Here is a 21,701-nt window from a genome sequence, read left to right as displayed (position 1 = left end):
GTAAGTATTAGTAATCAAAATGAGCAGCATCACTTCTTCTATACTCACCTGGCAGGCAGCGCAAAGCTTTAGCAATACGTCTAATGTGTATTAATACTAATTATCCCAATTATCCCAAAGGGATTTAAAACGAAGACGGAAGTAGATGAAGTGAATCCTCTCTTCCTCTGTTCGGATTCCTCTTTTTCGCTCTCTGTCCCTTTAAACACACTCGGTATTTTCCGGAGTCTCTCGGCACTGTTCGTCATCGACCCCTTTCACTGCGGCTCCATCGCCGAGCGGACTGGCCCGGTGCTCTCATCCGAGACCTCAGCGCAGACTGTCGGATTCATTAAACCACCAGCGCCGGCTCCTTGGAAGCCTCCAGTTCCTGTACAAATGCAAGCTATCAAATGTGTGGTGGTCGGCGACGGGTAAGAGCATGCTCCCAGACTCAGGACACCAGCACATTTTCTCGTGTGAGATTCAGTGAAGCGTCCACGGATGGATGGATGATGGAAGGATGCTATGTAGGAAAAGGGGCTGGGGCTGAGCGATCTGTCGGTCGTGCTGCTTTTCTGTCGTCTGCTCCCCGATGCTCGATAGATATCCTCAGTTCTCTGCTTTGTGATTGCATTCGGTTTGATCGCATCGTGGCCTCCGGTTCATTGTGACGGTAGCAGCGAAGAGCCTCGGGATGCTTTGCGGGAACACCTACACGCCTCGTAGGCCACTGGAGGCAGGCTGAAGTGCTGATGCACGCTAAGGAATTTGTGGCCCTGTCAGTGGCAGACAGGCCCCGCCGCCCTAGTTCTGCTCTCACTGTGCCTTTCTTACTGCATCCACACTTCAGTCAGCTTCATTTGGATTGACATTTGTAGCAGGATTATTGGGATTTCTGCTATAAAATTTTGATATCATCGCTAGGTGTAGATGAAGGCCAGGGAAAATGAACTCACACATTAAAGTTAAATCTTTTGAAAATCAAGAATGAGCCTAAGATTGATGTCATGTTTTTTAGTGCTATAACTAAACATTTCTGTCTATGAGTAAAGTTTAAGAATCAGTGGAGAATTTGTGCTTTTTGTCCTTATATTCATCAGAATTCTAAAATGAATCACAAAAAAGTTTGTGACCTTAATCCTCCTCTTGATTGATGCTGTATCAGATGATATGTGTGAAAGATATTATTTGGAAATCACTTAAAGGAGCAGTTTATTCATCATGGGGTGGCCTCCTCAGCTGCCCCTCCAGGTCTGGAAAACAACCCTGATGATGTCATAAGGGTTGTCTCACCTTGCATCACAAATTTGGTTGTGGCATGGAGGGTCTGAGGATGTTCTCAGACTGAATGTGAGTGTCTGCATATTCCGCACACATTTGTGTATTTTTATTGTCAGTTTTTATTCATTGCAGAAGCCGCTGTACAGATGGTACAGACATGGTGTAGCTAGCTAAAAATATAGATCTTGAGTATGTGTGGAGTGTGCCAGTTGACCCCTGGACTGTTTGTGCAGTTTATGTTTGTTAGCCCAAACAGCCAAAAAGGCTGCAGGCTTTTTAGCAGCAGACATCTCAACATGTCACAGAAGGAACAGCATGTGTATAAATAAGATGAATGAAGGCTGAAACCTGTTTAACTGCTTCACTGTTGGGATCCAGGAATTGTTCGTGCTGGTTCATTTGCATGGTTGTTGCTAATGTTATAAATAGCACCAGAGCCTTTTCTACTGTGATGAGTCTGGATCTGCTGTTAAAAGGACCTGTGTACCAGCTGCACAGACATTAGCTGCAGCTACCTAGCTAGCTAAAGGACACACTTTGGAGATCACCTGTGGGTGTTTGTGTAACAGCTCAGACTCTGACTAATCTCAGAAACCTAAATTTCTGTTATTTTCCTCCAGTCTGTCTGCATTCCCTCTTGTCTCCATACATTCACGGGTTGGATTCATAAGCCTTTTGAGATGTGCATTAATTTGAAACACTTTCATCTCACACCGTATCCACTTCTTTGCACAAATCCCTGTCCACTTATGTATTTAACTTGATTTTCTATGCAGTAGAGTTGTGAATGGGAGGAGTAATTTGTGGCTCCAGGGTCCTGGAAGTAAAGGTCATGATCATTTCTTTAATAGGCAGTGTGAGCTGACAGTTGGAGAACTTCAAGTCTTCAATGAGCATCATCAGTACAAAAGATGAACAACTGTGTTAGAAAATACCTGGTCTAAGTCTGCAAAAGCTTTCAAAATTTGTCGCAGCTCTGATTAGCGTCCTCTCTATAGCAATAGAAACCAAGGCTTATGGGTGCTTAAGTACAGCGACGAGCAGGCTTTCTTCCTTCTACTGTATGTAGTGAAAAGATGAACTGAAGCTGCTCGTATCAGGCCCTATACTTTCATCTCTCTTGTTATTTTCTCACCCTCTATCTCTCTCCGTCCCGCTCTCCATCACAGCCAGTGAAACTCACTGACCTCAAATCAGTTTCATGCCACCCTCACACATATTGGTGCTACGTGTCACCACCATTTGCTGTGTCTATGAAGACATGCACACAGAATTGTTCATTACCTCATGCATGAGCACACAGCCAATACCCATCTATGCCACCGCCAATCTGTGTGGCATCCTGCAGCTTGTGTCAGTACAGTACAGAACTGGGGGGATGTTATGTTTATTGTATGTGAGCAGGAGAGGTAGGTTGCGCCTGTGCATGTGAGTGTGTATGTGTGCGCGTGATAGAGAGTTGGGGGGGTTGTATCATAGGGAGGCTACAGTGTCCCTCAGGCAACATGAATGTAGGCCAGTGTCTGTGTGGCACAGTAAAAGGTAGTAGCAGCCAGCCTTTTCACGCATACATACAGTATAGTCATGCATACACACTTACACACAGACTATACACAGTTATTTTTTTTGTACATATAAGTGTGGAACTGTGTTATGAATTTGTACTTATGCATCCTCTGCTGTCCCTCTTCTTCAGGGCTGTGGGTAAGACCTGTTTGCTGATTAGCTACACCACCAATGCCTTCCCCGGTGAATACATCCCCACTGTGTGAGTAACACACTCTGCACATGCTCACAGTTATTCTATTTGATATAAGCAGGAGGTCCATGCTGTAGGACCATATAACATGAAACCATGTGCTATGACAATATATACCTTGAGACAAAAGAAATGGTGAGTGGGATTTTAATACTGTTTATACCTTGAGAGATCTCAATTTGATATCTCAGATTTGACCATAGAAGGCAGTAATCAATGAACAAAGTCTCGAAGTCTCAAAAGTCAAGAAAGCTGTGTGCATGGAGTGCACGCAAGAGGCTAGTGAACTTAAAATCCTTCAATATGTCATAGCTATTGAATCATAGTACCAGTAAAAACATGCCTTTGTGTTTCAGTCATGAAGGCCAATCAGCAAGTGGCACTTGCAATGAACATGGCTGGTTAATCGTAACATTCTTTAAGATTTTTACAGCAATGCTTTGGTTTGTCAGCAGTTTCATTTGATGGATTAGCCAGCTGTCCTCACCAGGTATTTTAGCTGTAATCACTGAGCGAGAAAGTTCATTCTTGATTATAGAAAAAGCAGCTTGAAAAAAAAAAAAAAGTTTTTCACTTAAGGTTGGCTTATTAGTGATTACCAGAAATTTAAACCATATTTTAGGGTCTTCGTCAGCTCATCTGTCATCACATGAACCACATCATAACATGCAGGAGAGAATAATATATGACCAGACCGCCTTTTACCACGTGACCAAAGTTCCACATATAGGTCACATGATAATAACTGAGCCAACCCTATTAAAAACTTTACAAACTCCATATGCTGATGAAGAGTGTGAGATACAAGTAGGCGCCCCAGAAAAGCTAGCAAGTGAAGCTCATTCTAAGATATCTTTTGGCAAACAATGTACACTAAGCTAAATTAAGCTAAGCTAAGCTAACCAGCTACTGGTTGTAGCCTTATATTTAACAGACAGATGTGATGGTGATATTGATTAGGTCATTTGCGTCTCAGCAAGAAAGCATTTAAGTATATTTCTCCAAGTGTTGAACTGTCAGTATACTGCACCACCTGGTGACAGTCAGCTACACATTCATAAAGTCAAAAGGTTCACCTGACTTCATCATGAACTGCTATTAATACAATAATGAAGCATGAATCCCATGCTGAAAGGTACCAGAATTTCCTTTAAAACCAGACTCTGAAAACATGAACCATCCTCATCTAGATATATGGAGTAAAGCGCACCAAATACTAATGAGCAAGGTTATGGCTGAAGGCTGGCTTTTAGTAATTCACGTCTATGTGATTTAGAAGGTTGTCTTACTTTTGGAACAGAACCCAGAAGTTCTGGTTTTACTTGGGCTCTCAGCACTGGGTATTACATTCCCCAAACAAAGAAGTTTGGAAATATAACAAATTCTCTTACCTGCATTACACTCAGCGTGGTATCTGCCTTCCTGCAGCTTTGACAACTACTCTGCCAATGTGATGGTGGATGGGAAACCAGTGAATCTGGGCCTTTGGGATACAGCAGGACAAGAGGACTACGATAGGCTCAGACCACTGTCTTACCCACAGACGGTATTCAGGCCCCGTCCACCCAACCACAGCACACACATGCACAGACTCATGCACGAGTATTCAGACTTTTGTATTTGAGTGTGTTGCACACCTGGAGCCAATTACAGCAGCAGTTCAAACCTTTACAGTCTAAGTCTTTACAAAGTGGATAATTACACACACCAGAAATAATGATGCGTTCAACAAAACAAACTAGTTCTTAGTTAGAGATGGGTTTGTACCAAATGTTAGTACCTACTAACTGTTAGGCGGAACAGTTAGCAACTGACTGAACTGACGAAACTAACTTGTAGGATGTATGTCCTGTATAGATTAAAGAGGTAGACATAAAACAGAATATGGTGAACATATACATAATTAATGAAGCTGAGAACAGAAGCCGAGAACACCCTGAGATCATGAGAGGATTATTTCATCAACGCAAGAAAATGAAATTTGTTATCTTGAGACGATCAACTCATTAACATGAGAAAACAAAGTGCTGCTTCTTCTTATTACTTATCATGTTTATCAGAGGTAAGGAGTACCAGCATGCATGGATGGCGTAGTGACACCTGCAGCAGCTGATTTATGCTGAAAATGTCACATCAAGGAATAGTTACCCATTATTGATCGGCGCATCAGACTGTAAGTGAAACAGGTACAGGCACAAATTATACACGTAGGACAGATCAAACAAAAAGATGCACATATCACGACATGTCTTCTAAGACACTAACCACAGTGAACACATCAGACAGCCTGTCTAGATCAATGTTTGCATGTTTTCATTCAGCTTTCTAATTTTGACACATGAAAACGCTGACTGTGTCATGACGGTGATTCATACTGTATGATACGACTTTGACTGGAACCAGTGTTTTCTTGTGACAAATTATTATATTATCTCAACACATCAGCCTTTTGTTTTCTTTGGACAACAAAATAATTAACTTGTGATCTAGAGATAATGGCATTAAAAAAATAATTGCAGGCATGTCTGTTCTTGGCTTCCATAAGTAATGTATAACATATTATGCATGCTCCACTCTCAAATTATGACGAGTGTCAACAGTAACCCTAATTAAGATAATCTAGATATGCAGTGAATGTTAAATACTTTTGTTATGTAAATATCACCAAATTCCGTTTCACAGAAATCACACTTTACCTCAAATTACAAAACATTGTTCCTATAACGGTATTGCAAATAAGGCTTGTTAGATTGCTTAATCAGATATGTCCCTTTAATTCTAAAGTACACGAAGACCACTAAGTCTGAAGCAGACATACTCCTCCATGTATTTAAATGAAACTAATTCATACACAAGCTTTGTGACATTACAGAATGAAGTGTTTCAGTCTGCTAAAAAGAAGAATTAAGCATGTAGTTACAACAAGTAGCATCATGATTATCACAAACCTGCTTTCATCTTTAATGAACTGTAGATCAATCAAAACAACTCATCAGTCGGCCAGTTGACTGAAAACTTTTCGAACAAGGGATTAATAAAGAAGTGTTAGAGGCTTTTAAGAAAAAACAGACTTTAACTCTCACATTAAGGAGGATGATTGGTGCGGCTCCATATACACACACACGCACTCAAACACACACGTAGATCTTGCTCTCAACTAGCCGTCTCTCTGGTTCTCTCCCAGGATGTGTTCTTGATATGCTTCTCCCTGGTCAGTCCGGCCTCCTTTGAGAACGTCCGAGCTAAGGTCAGTACGCTGACTGACCGCCTGCCCCCTCCCTTTGTCCCCCTCCATGCCGAGTCTGACCACAAGGAGGCACATCTATGGCTCCACCTGGCTAATCACACCGCTGCTCCACCCGTTCAGACCTTGGTTTAGAACAGTCTGGATTTGAGCTGACTCTCCCAGGCAGCAGTGCAGAGACATGTTGTAAGGCGAGGTCTGATCGAGTCCAAACACTCTGCAGAGGGAGCGTGACAGCCGGCCGTGGTTTGGTCTGCTGAGCATCATGAGACGCTCTCATATGAAATCACACGTTCCTGAAGGCCCACCCTACCTCTGTAGAGTCTGTATGCTTCTCACACGGTTCTCCCATCATGTGATGTGTTGGAGATTTACTCTGCCTGAGGATGTTTTGTGTTCATACAACTATGCCTCCATTCAGACAGATCTGTTAAAAACAACTTCTTCTAGTTCCACAACTCACAGTCTGTTGTATCGTCTAAAGGCGCTCATCGCTCTGCCTCTGTATCCAGCTAACTGTTCTCTTTCTCCTCTCTCACTGACGTTGTCCTTTGTATATTCATATGTACACATGCATTTGTGTGTGTGGTGCCCCAGTGGTACCCTGAGGTGAGACACCACTGCCCCAACACACCCATCATCCTGGTGGGCACCAAGCTGGATCTGCGAGATGACAAGGACACCATTGAGAGGCTGCGAGACAAGAAGCTTTCCCCCATCACCTACCCACAGGGCCTGGCCATGGCAAGAGAGATTGGTGAGGCTGCGTGTGCCATGTGCACAACTGGAGACGTTTTAAATGAGCATTCAATCCTTTATTAGTATTTATTTTTGTACAAATGATGAGTGATGCAAATTATATGAGCTTTATGTTTATGTTTATGTTTATGTTTATGTTTATTGAGGATCCCCATTAGCCGACGCACAAACGCCAGGCTAGTCTTCCTGGGGTCCTATTTAAAAAGTACAATACAAACAATTGTTTGTATTGTGTGTACAATACTGGTTTAGTATGTACACACAAACAAAATGTAAAAACCACAGTTTGTGGTCTTAATTGGACTTTGGAGCCTGAACTGTTTCTGGAACCGTTGCAGAGTGAGACTGTTTCATGAAGTCTTGTCATCACAGCTGCTGAGGGGATAGAGAAATCAACACAGAACATACAGTACGTTAATCAGTGAGCTTTAGAGTTGCTGGTACTGTAGGTGGATTTTTGGACTTCAGACAGAGCTAGGCTAGCTGTTCCTCCTTCTTCCAGTCTCTGTGGTAAGCTAAGTTAACAACGCCCTGACTCCAGCTCTGTATTTAACACACACACTTGAGTCTGATATCCACCTCATCTCACTCTTAGAAAGCAGCCAAAAATGTTGAACTCTTCCTTTCAGCCAGGTAATCTAGGGGACCTTGGTGTAACAACAGTAATAACAATCAACCTTTCATTGCTGTTGACCATTTTCCCGAGCATGCTGCTAGCCATCAGGCAGCCATCAGCAGAAACAGCCACACTTGAAGGCAGCGAGAACTCCTGCTGAGGTAGCCTTCTCTCAATACCTCCCTGATCTCTCTCCAGACCACCAAGTCTGTCCATGTCTTTGTAGTCTCAACACAATCAATTGTAGTCAAGGAGATAAGGGGGCACATTTTTGAACAGTTTTCACAACCCCACCCCCACCCCCCATCCCTCCTCCACACATACACAGACCTACACCTCTGTTCTCTTACTGCACACACACCAGCTTTCCCTGCTCCACCTCTTTCTGCTTTTTTGACTTTCTTCGTCAGCAGTATGTTTTATAAAGTCGCCCAAAAAACACAACTTGTATTTTGGATTTTTTCACCTGCAACTCTGTTTTCACAACAGCAGGTGAGCCGCGTGTGGAGGAGGCTTGTTATAAACGACCTAGCCTATCAAAAGCAGCGTGGTATAGAATGACATCAGCACCAGCCAGCTGCACTTACAGGCTGTTACGAAAAAACGGCATCAGTGGGCCTACTTTCAGCAGGAGAGGTCGCACCACAAACAGTGCATTTCCACGAGGGATGTTTACCAGAGAACATCTCTCTCTGTTTCTCTGCATGGTCTCCTGCAGTAGACCGGAGGGACGGAGTGAATGATTACAGATGTCGTCATTCTCTCAGTCGTAAAAATATTGAAATAAAAAAATGCTAAAGTGGGCCAAATATACTTTGATGGTTGTTAATACACCTGGGTGGCCTGCCAAAGTAAAATGTGTGTGTGTGGGAAACACTGCCTCTGCACACCTGGCCAACCGCTGTGTGGAGATGTGCTCATCAGATGGTCAGATTCAGAAACTCACTGTTGCTCAGGTATCACGGGATGTTTCAGCGCTGTTAAAGGATCCAACAAGCAACATTTAAAGCATACTAAGTTTGACAACATATGTTTGTTTTAACTGTCTCCTTTTGAACCGTGCTACACTTGAGCACTTGAAGTGTGTCACTACGTGTCACTGAGCAATCTTTTTCCCACCGTGCGCTCTTCCTCCGTCAGGGGCTGTGAAGTACCTGGAGTGCTCTGCGCTGACCCAGCGAGGCCTGAAGACGGTATTTGACGAGGCTATCCGAGCCGTGCTCTGCCCTCCACCCGTGAAGAAGAGGGGCAAGAGATGCACCATGTTCTGAGGGGGAGACACTGCTAAAACACTACACTACATCACCATGAACAAGAACCACTACTTCTCTGAGAGGATGAGAGAGAAAACTAGCGAGCGTGAGTGTGCACTGCTGAGATTGCTTTCTTTATATTGATGTTTTTTCAACGCAATATTGGTAACAAGACCAATATTTAATCTGATTTTTTTAACATTACTGAATAGATTCATAGCTTCTTTGTGAAAGACATTGACTGTCCACCTTTGTACTCATAGAACTACATCGAGTTGCCATGAGGGCTGACAGTGGTTTCTATTACTTGTCTTCATACTACAATATCTCATCTCTCTCAGCCATGCTTGCTTGAATTAATGTAGTGTTGACTAAATAGAAAGTGAACTGTGAATACGCCTTCAGGTCAGAAGTTACCCTCAGCTCCTGATCTAAGATCAGCATGTGGAAAAAACACATACTACTGACGTGCACTCAGATGTCTGTTGGAATTGACAGTAAAAACAATACTACTGTCTGCACTTCACTGAATTTCACAAATAGAGCACGATGTCTTAACTGGAAATAATGTGATATGTTGTATGGTTGGGTTGGGTCTTGTTTTTGGAGTTTCATTCCAATTAGTAATAACCTTGTGCTTAACAAGTTAATTGTTGAAATTTAAGTCTGATGAGTCAAGAAACACAGGTGCTGTAAAACAGCTCCAGCGTTTGTTCTTAATGTTGAAGCCCTGTCTAGTAGAGGCCCCTGTCTCAAATTCTAGTTTAAGACCTTCATTATTTCAGTTTTGAACTAATATGTTGCATAGTACTGGTGTATTAAATCAAATTACCAGACAGAAAATCTGGGGCCCAGCCGTTTTTTAGCTTTGAAAAACTGTAACATTAGACAGAGTCAGAGGAATGAGGGTTAATGGGGTCTGAGTGCTCATGTCCTTTCCCCTTTTGGAGATCTCAAAATGACTGTAGTGAGTACAGTGTTCTTGAAACTGATAGACAAGTCTATAAACATGTTTTCTAAAAAGATTGTATGGAAAAGGCGCAGCCAAGATTTAAATAGCAGTCAGAGTGGTGACTTTTAACTCCAGTGGCTCTGAACTCATTACACATTTTCTTCAGTTTTGGCTTTTCTCATTTAGCCTTGCACAAATCCTCAAACCTTAGCTAACCTGAAATTTGAGTGTGAAGGCTCATTACTGGCCCAGTGAAGAGTAGTTTGACAAAAATGAACCCTCTCACTTATGTGGTCTACTTACTTGGTTTCACCTGAGCTTTGACACTTGCTGTCTGATCAGAGGAAGAGTTTGCTCAGTCTTTGACTGAGGCTAAAAACTGCTATTTGCAATGACAGTGATTAATCTCACAGCTCAACGTGTGAATATAATAAGAATTTGACAAAATAGTCTGAACTCTAAATCCACCTTCTAGCTTTTATTGTGAGCTTTCAACCATATTCCATGGTCTTCATCAAGGAGAGATGATGAAGACTTCTGTGGGTCATTCACAGGGTCTTTGAAGCAGATGAGATGTGGTTGATGGCAGTGGAAAAAGCTAATAGCTTGAGTAAAGATCATTTTGTCACATTACCTGAAGTTATTGAACACGGTTGTGTTCTTACTTTCAACAAGCATCTGATCTTAGTCAAGTGTTTTTGGGTAACTTCATCTAACTGTGAACATGTGACAGACGAGCATGCCAAACATGGGGGCTGTACAACCTTGCTGCCTGAGTTCTGCCTCTGGGGGTGGAGGAGCTTGCATGGGTCTTAAAATATTCTGTCTTAATTTATCCCATTGTTTAGATCTTGTCTCTGTTTTTCTGTGTGTGTGTGTGTGTGTGTGTGTGTGTGTGTGTGTGTGTGTGTGTGTGTGTGTGTGTGTGTGTGTGTGAGAGAGAGAGAGAGAGAGAGAGAGAATGAGTGTGTGCATCACAGCCGTGTATATGGACGCTGGTGTTTGTGTGTGTGGACGAGCATGTGTCGGTATCAGTGAGACAGCTTTGTTTGACAGTTTGGGATAGTGCATAAAAGACAGTATTGTTTTAAGCCAAGTTTTTTAGTGTCCAGTTTTTGGTACTATTTCATATTGTATTGTAGTAATACACAAGACTTTTCAAAAATCTGTGGACATAAAGAAAGAAAAAAATGAATATTAATGACATCCGCTGATGTACAGAATAATCCTTGGAAAAAGAATGCGTTATGAATATCTATCTACATGTACCTGAATATTTAGCTCTAAAACAATTCAATCTAAAGGGATTATAGTCGCTCATGTTGAAGTTAGAAGTGTTGCTAACAGTGTACTATAAAGGGGCCAATCTTTGTGGAGTTTGTCATTGTGGCAAACAGTGCAGATTGCACCTTTATGAAATGCATTTCTATATGGTTGCAGGCCTGCAGTGTGTCTGTCTCCCTCACGTAGTGAGACGCAGCACCGCAGTCCACTCTGTCATGCTGTCTTTGGTTGGCATAGCAAACTGTGTGGTTGAATCATGTTGTGTGGTCCTGCCTAGCTAAGGTGTCAAAATGTATCTGAGAAATGCAGCGAAAAATTCTAATTTACTATTGCATGGAAGTTCTCTGGTTATTTGACCCACTATAATTCTTAAGAGAGGTTGTATGATGAAATGCATTGGCCATGTATGTATGTAATGTAAGATGACTTGTATACTTGTTCCAACTGTTTGTCTTATTTTTTATTACTTCACATGTCTGTGTGGTGAAATATTTCAATTTTTTGTATACTAAATACAAATGTATATGTCAGGTACACGGTGTAGTGTCATGATTTGTTCTTCACTCAGCCTTTTCTTTCTTTATTCAGCAACAATCAATTGCACCTATCGATCAGTTGCACCTAAGAATGCAAAAGAAAGTAATGTTAGTGGACAGCAACACTTAGTAATTGAAAATCAAATTCTGGACAGTTAAATAAACAAACATGTAAACAAGCAAACACAGATACTCAGATAATTATTCAATAGCTACCTATTTAACAGTGCTTGTATATACTGCTATACTTGTATGATACTTGACTTCTTGATCTTCAGACTTTCAAACTGAAAGCCCTTGGGACATAGTATGTAAATATCTTTTGATTCACATTGGTAGATGGCTTAATGTAGAAAGACTTATATACAATATATACACTTAGTGTACAAAGTGGATTTTCTGGTAAGTCGATCAACAAAAAATTACAACTATTTTGATTACTTCCAGTTAATTTTTCAAGCTAAATTACCAAACATTCTCTGGTTTCATCTCCATCAGTAGCAGAATTTACTGCTTTTCTTTTTTTCATGAGATTTGGAGTGTTCCTGACCTAAAACAACTAATTTGAAGATATCACCTGAGACAGAAGTTACAATATCATTTAATTTAACTTGATTAATCCAGGAAATAATTAGCTGCAGCCCTACACAGGCCTTAAGAAAAACAGATGTTTTCAATAACAGAATCAGGATTAAACAGCCTGTAGTTAAGGAATTATTGTACCTCATCATGCTCGTCCTCAACATCCACATCTTTGGGTGCAAGGTTAACTGGAGACTTCATGTATTCTAGATCAATATTTCTAGCCTGCTGCCACACCTGTAAATACTGCCCACATCTCTGATTTGCTAACGGATTCAAATCAAATGAATTGCAAATCCGACTGATTATCAAGTTGATATCTCCATAATCATACCATCATATGACTGATCACTGTCATAGAGTTTCTGTAGCAATGTACAGAACAACTGTTTTTGGAGGGCACTACTCTTTAAACATATACACGTTTTATAGAAAATATGTTTTAATTCTCTCCTATCCAGCTTTTCATAGTGTGAAGCCCTTTAATTTCTTCAGGGAGTCCTGACCAGGATGGGAAATGCTGCCAAAGGCAACAGAGGTTGCTGTGTTTCTGTGTATTATATAGATTATGATAACCCCATGCATCACTCCCAGACGGGAGGATTTCAATCAGAAGAAGAATAACTCTTCCAGGTGTCTGTGGTAACCTCATTCTGCAGCTTTGGTCATTAGAGCAAACACTGGGCTCCTAGTTTGTTTGATTCGCTCAAAAAAGCCATTATTTTTACATGTATGGCTAAATACTCACTGCCACAGACAAACAAGTTTTACAACAATGTTACACAATCTTTCTGGTGTCTCAGCCATCACGATTGTATCATCCACATAAAGCAGTCCATATAATGTTAAGCAAATCTGCTGTACATCATCATTACTCAGATTTGTTTTTCAAACATTGAGCCTCTGTAATGACCAGTAATGCTAAAAATCATTTACATAAACAGAAATAAACAGAAACATGCCCCATTATTAGATATAAATAAGGACAAACAAAGGAATATTAAAGGTTGGTTGTGCAATGGTTGAGTTTAATTACTGACAAAAAAATGACCTCTGTATAATGCAGTGCGGTGATAAGACAGGAAATATGTGTTCTTTTTCCTCTGCGGAGATGGGCGGTGTTCCTCAGACAAGCCTCGCTGGTCAGCAGGCCAGGAAGCCTCCGTCCACCGGCAGAGTGACTCCATTAGTCATGTTGCTCTTGTCACTCAGTAGGAATAAAATAGTGTTGACCACATCATCCACCTCTGCACACAGACACACAAGGAGCTCGGTTAAACTTAGGTTAACACATTTATGAGGTGCAAGTACGTGCATACACTTCATCACTGAGCATTTGGTCTATACTCATGCTGACAGAAAGATTTTATTTGAATTTGACTGCAGCCCTGGATTCTGATTGTCAGTGATACCCATGAACAGAACAGGTAACAAGGCTCAGTCTTGGTAGAGTCCAACACTGACCATGAATGTGCTGGACTTCACTGCAGAGAACATGAACACAGCTCTCAGCACAGCTATAAGAGGACATAATGAACCCTATACACGTCCACAAAACACATGGGATGGGCAGGCAAGGGTGAAGAGCTGCTCCATTGTTCCACAACCAGGATGGAATCCACATTCCTGAATCTGAATCAACCAGCCTCCTTTTCAGCAACCTTGTATGAACTTTCTGAGGACACTAAGTGGTGGGACCAAACCTTTTGTCAAGAGGAGGACAACCTAAAATCCAAAAAACAGTTAATTTTTTAAATCATTATAAGAGCGAGATGAGAAGACTAGTTTAGCATAAAGACTTGAGACAGAGGGAAAGAGTCAAGTCTGACAAGTTCAAAAATACATCTAGCTATTAAACAAACAGATATAATGTGTATTTATCCAATCTGTCTGTTGAATAGGTAGGCTTGATTTGGTTTATTGACATTTTAATATATTTAGAATGTTAAAGAATGATAAAGCCCTGGACTTATACCATCATTATCACTGGTATTTACACAGTCCACCAACCTTTCTCAAGACAGAGACTGACAAATTAGGAAACACCAAGGTATTATAGAGAATAAGAACAAAGTGAAATTACATGAATTTACCAAACTTGGACTTCTACAAAGATTCGCTACACTGGCTCTGGTGTTCTGACTATGAGCTTCCCACACCTTCTTAAAATAGCTGGAAATGTAGCTGGGAGCAGTTCTGTGCAAAATCCTAAAAACACCATTTTGGGATTGATATCATTCTTCTCATCTCACTGTGGGAAAAGAAAGCAAATAACAATATGTTGAACTGCTATATCCCTTTCCGATGTGCAGGTCGTAAACAGATGGACTGCTGACTATGTATTTGCACCTTGCCTTTCACCCAATGCATGTTGGGATAGGCTCTGGCAGCATATAATGGATGGGGATATGAAATACATATCTTTAAGCTGTACAGAAAGATGGTGGTACCAAACAGTGACCTGAAATTACATGTCACTGTATTACAGAGTGGAAAAATCAAAGGAGGATCTGTTCTGTCCTGCTGTACATGCTGATCAAGTCAATAATATGTGTATAAAGCCTGTGGTGTCTGACCTGCAAAGCGGCCGAGGGGGATGCGAGAAGTCATGGTCTTGGCTTTTTTGGGGTCGCTCCAGCCCAGGCGACCCATCTCTGTCATCACCACTGTGGGGTTCACACTGTTCACACGGATCTGATCAGAACATAACACCAGCACTAAAGTTGAAACAAGTCCAACATTCATCAATCAGAGCACCATTAACGACCATTATTCCTAATACTTAAAGGTGGTGGGAGTCATTGTTGAAGATAATATCTCCTCAGGGTCCACTAAGATGTCTGTTCTGTCCAGTGTTAGTACACAGCCCTGGCTCTGTAAATGGGAAACCAGCAAAGTGGCTTGGACTGAGCCACAAACACTATTCCAGCCAATCAGCAACAGGAGGCGTATGTCCACATGCACAGGACGAGGGGATGGGGAGGGCAGATGGGGGAGCTAGGGGGATGGGAAATCTGGTGGGCTAGTGCCATGTAATTGTATTGTTAAAAGGGGGAGCTGGCAATATGAACAATCTTTCTCCAGAATGACTCACCCCACCTTTAAACATCTCATTACTTCAGCTTTTTCAATGTTCTTGAACGGCTGAGTCAAATTATGGATTTAATAGTGCTTTACTGGAAGTAGTCATGGCTAGAAGCAACTTCTTTGACTATTTACAAACATGATAAATAAAAAAAGGAATCTATATAAACATCATTTTTCCAAGTGCCCCCAACTTTGGGGAAAAACTGAGGGCTCCATAGGTTAGACATATTGACTATTCCATTCTTACAAACTGTACAAACAGCCTCTTGTGTCTTCTCCTGCAGTTCAGCTGAATTCTTGCTGAACTGTTGTCACATGACTATTGATATATATCAACCTAGTCATCAAGGCTTCACAGTTTCTCTGACGAGCGCAGAATTTGATGTTTTTTATTATTTTTTATCATCATTTATTAGTGGTTTAGTGCAAACAGTTTGATTTTGGTGAAATTTTAAATGAGATGTAGAATAAAGTGATCTTGATAAAAAAACAAAAAAAAAAAACAAACAAAAAACCAACACTTTTTAAAGTTAAATTTGGCTAAGTTTTCCTTAGGAAGCAGTGTAATTCAGGCAACATTTTGAAAGAAACACAACTTTCTAACCTGACCTCCCCAGGTTGTGGGGTTCAGAGGGTTCATTGGTAACAGGTGATAGTATCATGATTGGTTATGAAAGGAGCATCCTCAAAAGACTCAGTCATTCACAAGGAACAAGGATGGAGTGAGGTTCACCACTTTGTGAACACATGATTGTATAAAGCAGTGATTCTCAACTGGTGGGTCGGACCCATTTTCAGTGGGCAGCCTTTGACTGGGCAAAAAAAAAAAGTTAAGAAAAAAAAATCATGTGCTTTTATTTTGAAGGGGATTGTTTTATGCAGCGGACTGCTGTCTATTAGTGTTAAGGGGTGATGGTGGGTCCTGAAGCCAGACCAGTTGAGAACCACTGGTATAAAGGATACTACATGGACACACTTTGTAAAACTGTTGTCAATAAATGCAATAATTTTCTGTTTTTTCACATTTCACACAGTGCAGTCACATTTCACACCTGCTAATAAAGTACATATGAGTGTTTGTTCCATCACATGAATGTCAAATGATCAAGGGAAGTTCCCATGCTGTGTGAGTGTGAGGGTACCTGGTGGGGTCCCAGCTCAAGAGCCATCACTTTAGTCAGCATGTCCAGGGCTCCTTTAGTGGCACCTGAACAATGACAGGAACACAAAGACTGATTGGACAGAAGCAACAGAAATGTTAAAGTTACCATGGTTACAGCATTAAAACCTGGGCCTGTTATGTGCAGTCTCAGTGCTGCACCCCCGCCACCCCCGCCCCACGCACACACTCACACAGTCAATCACAAATATACAGTCAGCAGTGCCGTTTTCATGGGAAAGGCTCTCAGTCATGGCTGCCATCATCACTGACAGAGCCAGTGCCAAGACGCCCCGCCATGTCATCGCCCCCAAAGCTGTGATTGGACAGTTGATTGTTTGTCATTTTGGCATGATGATGCCTCTTCCTCGTAAAAACAAAAACCTCCCTCCTGAAAACTAGTGACAGGTCCATGCTGCCTTCTGCTGGACAACACTGAAATGTAACACGCGTCTTTTCTGTTTTTTTGATTTCAGTGTGGCATGGGCATTCATATCCCATTGAAAAACAATTCATTCAGTTGTTTAAGACAAAAAGAAGAATAATTGTTCTTTTAACATGTCATTTAAATAAATACAAACATAAACAGTAAATATTCCTCCCACAGACCAAAAACATGCTCATTAGGTTAATTGATGACTCTAAATTGTCCGTAGGTGTGAGTGTGAGTGTGAATGGTTGTTTGTCCTTGCATGTGGCCCTGCAATCGGCTGGCGACCGGTTCAGGGTGTACCCCGCCTCTCGCCCATTGTAGCTGGGATAGGCTCCAGCCCCCCGCAACCCCGAAAGGGATAGGCGGTATAGATAATGGATGGATGGATAAACAGTAAATACACGTATCAATTTACAGTAGAGCATTAACAGGATATGAGGAAGGAGATGAGGAATAAACCCACTGTTTAGTAGATTAACAGTTCAGCAGCTGTTTGGAGTTATCACACCAGCATGTTTCTTTGGCTTGGCTTCTAACAAGCTTTTAATCAGGAAGTGTCACACTGCGTGTCACAGCTGAGCTGAACAGGTGAGGAGCTCCACTGCTAAAAGCCACAGGTTCAGTGACAGTGAGTCAATGCAATCAGTTCAGCTCACAGATTCTGTTTAAGATTTGTTTGCACATGTTCTGAAGACCTCTAGCAGCTACTTTCATTTCAGAGCTCAGTAAATTGAACTCTTGATGAATGTTAGCGCAGGGCTGTTCCTCTGTTACTCACAGTAGACAGCATGGTCTCTCAGGGCACATTGTGAGGCCTGGCTGGACACGTTGACAATGGAGCCTCCTGATCCTCTGGCCTTCATACCACGAGCCACGATCTGACCAGAGAAACAGAGCTCTGTTTGATTCATCACAAGCAGTTTGAAGAAGAAGACATTTGAAATGAAACTAACAGCTTACTTAAACACCTTCCGGTACCCTACTCTTCCATTCCAGAAGAGATATGTGTAAAGAGGCCGTTTAAGTTTTCTTGTACACACTTTCCCTGACAACAAAACCTGAGTTTACCATTAATGTTTACATTAGCAAAACATAGCTGCTGCCAAACAGCATCAAAGTTGCTGAAAATATCTGGGCATCATCTACATTTGGCCATCGTACAGCAAAAAGAAAAAATCAAAGAACAAATGAAGCATGCAAATGCAGCCATTTTTGAATTATTGTACCTGGGAGACATGCAGCACAGCTTTCACATTCACATTGAACGACCTGAAGATGAAACGGCATGATAAACACAACAGCTTGCCACCTGATGAAACAGTGAATTTTGACTGATGTGTTCTACACTTTGCTGTATTCTGTGATCATTTGCTGCTGCTGCTGCTGCTTCCTAGTTAGAGATCATGAAAGTATCTGCATTTTGTCTTACTGGTCAAACTGGTCAGGTGTCACCTCCAGAAACGGCTGCAGGCTGGCACAGGCAGCGTTATTCACCAGCAGATCGATGGGGCCGATGTCCTGCAGGGCCAACTCTGTGGCCTCCCAGTCTGCCAGGTCCACACACACTGGAGTGATGGAGGCACACTGTGACAGGAAGACAATAAAAAAAGATGAACACAGCGTTAGAGTGGAGAGTAACTGAGACACCTCAGATGATAATGAATGGAGAGATGGAATGGGAGCACAATTGGACAGAGGAGGGTGTGTAGGGGTCAGAGGTCGGGGGACATGGGGCCCTCAGATGGGTGACAGGGTGTGTGTGCGTGTGCTTGTGTGTGAAGGAATTTACCTCCTGCACCAGACTGTTGAGGTCAGCCTGTGTGCGTGTGACCGCCGTGACCTTTGCTCCGCAGCGTGCCAGAGCCAGAGCCGTGGCCCTTCCAATCCCTGAGACACAAAGCATCCATAAACACAAAGACTTATTATGGAGTGGAGCTGCTGCTGTGACACCAGAGCTGACACGCACACTCATGCACACATTCCACACATGTCTCAGGCTTTGCCACACTGCACTCCATGAACAAAGCTTTTTTCAATTCCATTTCATCACTGTGTTGGAACTGACAAGACTCTGAAGGTATGTGCAAATTCATCAAAAATGGCTCAGCAGTCCAGCAGCTTATTGTCATCAGTCAGACTTAAGTCCCAGCATTTATAAGCAATACACAAAAAAATGAATAGATGGTTTATAACAAATTATAATGTAGCTGTAAGCAGTTAAGGACAATTTTAAGTTTTCATTAATGCACAGTATTTATCAGTAATTATAACTTCTATAATTTCATATTATTACTGACCAATATTGTCATTTATTATGTGTGTTATAGTTGCTGACAAAGCACTTATCAAACGTATGTATACTGCTCATATACCGTACGTTAAAGGGTTGCCTTGGTACCAGCTCCTCCATGTGTGGAACTCACCATGAACAATTCATTGGATTTTATTGTTAGTTTAGACTTTTATTTAACCACAATTCTTGTAAGCTGGTTGTGTTTAGACACATTTCACATTTGACAACTAGGGATTTATCTGTTGAATTAAAAAAAGGATTTTATAGAAAAAAATATTTGAGCTAATGATGACTTTCACACAAAAAACCATCACTCAGTTTTTCAGTGTATTCTTCTTGCCTTCATGTCACATGAAGACTTTTTTTTATATAGTTTTTGTGACTTCCTCTTCTCATAGAACTCAGTCTGGATGATCATCTTCACTACACTGTAGTTTCAACTTCTTGAATGTCACTTTGTATCTTTTCCCCAGACCACAGGAAGCTCAAATATCTGAATGAAACGTGTCCGCGTGTATTCTGTAAATATGAATGCTACACTGAAGCTGTATCTGGCACTTACATTGTGTGAAACTAATGTTTGAAGCCAAGACAAAGGTGGCACTGCTGCATCAAAATAAATATTCTAGATGTCTTGTGCATCATTTTAGATATATTTCTCCACAATTCAGCCCGACATAGTTGACATCTTTGGAAACTTAATGAATTCCACTAGATTTTGAATAATGTTCTGTGGATTTGAACAATGTTTTGACAGTACAGGTCCAGAGCTGTAGCTAGACACTCAGCTCATGTTCTCCCAGTTATTTATTTCTTATGTTTCATGTGTCCGATATGTTCAAGTGTATGTTTTGCTCTTTCAGTGGACAGTGAAGTTGAATTATATTTGAATCCCATATGAATATATAGCAGAAACATAAATAAATGATCTACAACCCACACTGATTAGATGAACCACAGAAAATCAGTCAAAGGGGTTAAGAAGCGATGGGGACCTCAGCATTTTGAAGTCCTGTCACAGCCTGTGTGTGCAGGGATGGACAGATGGCTGTAGTTTTGAAAGCAACCTGCTGGCGTCAGTGTGGCCTCTCAACACTTCTTATTTGTGTATATTTGTGATAAGTGTTATGTTTACCCTTTCCTGCTCCGGTGACCAGAGCTCGTTTGCCTGCAAATGAAATCTCCATGTTGGGTCTGGTCCGAGATCAGCTGCAGATTGATAGACAACAATACATGTATTGTAACATGCCGATCGGGAGGTCACATGCACAAGTCTGAGTCGTTCCTGTCTATCGTCGCACTAATCGAGCTAAACTCTGCGTTAACTTCCTGTCTTTCTCCTCCGCGTGCCACACATTTCTCTGCAAGCAGACACTAACCCTGAATCACTGGTGTTTTAAAGTTCAGAGTGGAGGAGCTTACCCACTGTGCCGCAGACGGAGCGCTGATTCCGGGCTGCAGGCTGCAGGAAGTGCCGTCTGCGCTGCACTGCGCTGCGCTCAAAGAGTAAACTCACAGCAGCGTTCATGGTCAAAACATGTTTGCCTAACAGATCAGGCCTGCACAGTCACTGTGAGAAGGCAGGAAACACTGCAGTCAGCTGTCTGTGTCTTAATAAGTTAAATGGTCAGTTAACCCAAATAACAGTAACACGTGCAGTGTTTTCACCCTCACACACTGCTGAGTAGTCTCACATCTGGCTGCGCTGCAGATGCAGTGCGTGACTGGACTGTGGTTTCAGGTCTGAAAAGAGCATTTTCTGTGTTACGACTGAGCAGCTATCGTGTAAACACTGCAGGTATTTAATCAACACTGGTATCGAAAAACTTCACGTAAGTACATTTATGCTCAGGTACACTGAATGAACCTTTCCCTTCCAAAAAAGCAGCAAAAGTATAATGTTCAAGTATATTTGGATTGCAGTCATGCTCATTCTTTTGATAGTAGCCTATTAAAAGATTTTTCCCATACATATTAGCTTCTTTGAAGTGCACTGCAGTATGTTTCACATACTATCTCATGAACTTACATATTCCACAAGTGAATTTGCAGTCAGTCAGCTTTGGGGTGGAATAGCTTAGAGTAGATGGTACATGGGTGGAACTGAACTTCATCTTTTATCTAGTGTTATTAACCACACAGAAACAGATAAATGTTTGTCTGATTTTATTTGAGAAAAACATTGACATTTCTTCCAAGGTCTCAGTATTGTGACAGACTTGATACTGGTTTCTATTATGAGTCATTACACATTAAGTATACCTAATGGGTGGCACGGTGACACAAATGGTAACACTGTCGCCTCACAGCTAGAAGGTCTCCAGTTCGAATCCTGCTGTGGGTGGCGTGTCCTCCACCGTGCCTTCGGTGCCTGCTGCTCGAGGAAAAAGGCCTTTTGGTGTAGAGTTTGCAGGTGTCCTCCTTGATAACCCCTACTAAAAACATGCAAGAAGACCACCTGACCAATGGTGATGACGGAGT

The 21,701-nt window shown here is 41.7% G+C and overlaps 2 protein-coding genes across 2 annotated transcripts; one reads left to right on the top strand and one right to left on the bottom strand.

The window, feature by feature from the left end:
• Positions 1-239: 239 nt before the first annotated feature.
• rac3b (Rac family small GTPase 3b) lies at positions 240-11,664 on the top strand. The gene is made up of 6 exons (XM_070989895.1): positions 240-413; positions 2,960-3,031; positions 4,451-4,568; positions 6,207-6,269; positions 6,864-7,023; positions 8,782-11,664. Exons 1-6 carry the CDS (start codon positions 379-381, stop codon positions 8,910-8,912), a joined length of 579 nt encoding a protein of 192 aa, XP_070845996.1. The 5' UTR covers positions 240-378; the 3' UTR covers positions 8,913-11,664.
• Positions 11,665-11,695: 31 nt separating this feature from the next.
• dcxr (dicarbonyl/L-xylulose reductase) lies at positions 11,696-20,733 on the bottom strand. Its single transcript, XM_070989894.1, has 9 exons — positions 20,643-20,733; positions 20,356-20,429; positions 18,717-18,814; positions 18,357-18,511; positions 18,154-18,196; positions 17,706-17,805; positions 16,478-16,542; positions 14,825-14,942; positions 11,696-13,495 (listed from the first exon to the last, which is right to left on the bottom strand). The coding sequence occupies exons 2-9, from the start codon at positions 20,405-20,407 to the stop codon at positions 13,392-13,394; spliced, it is 735 nt and encodes a 244-aa protein (XP_070845995.1). The 5' UTR covers positions 20,408-20,429; positions 20,643-20,733; the 3' UTR covers positions 11,696-13,391.
• Between the last annotated feature and the right edge of the window lie 968 nt (positions 20,734-21,701).

Source organism: Chaetodon trifascialis, chromosome 21 (genome assembly GCF_039877785.1).
Source record: "Chaetodon trifascialis isolate fChaTrf1 chromosome 21, fChaTrf1.hap1, whole genome shotgun sequence".
NCBI lineage: Eukaryota > Metazoa > Chordata > Actinopteri > Chaetodontiformes > Chaetodontidae > Chaetodon > Chaetodon trifascialis.
The sequence above is the reverse complement of the archived record's forward strand: the minus strand, read 5'-3'. Positions and strand labels throughout refer to the sequence as shown.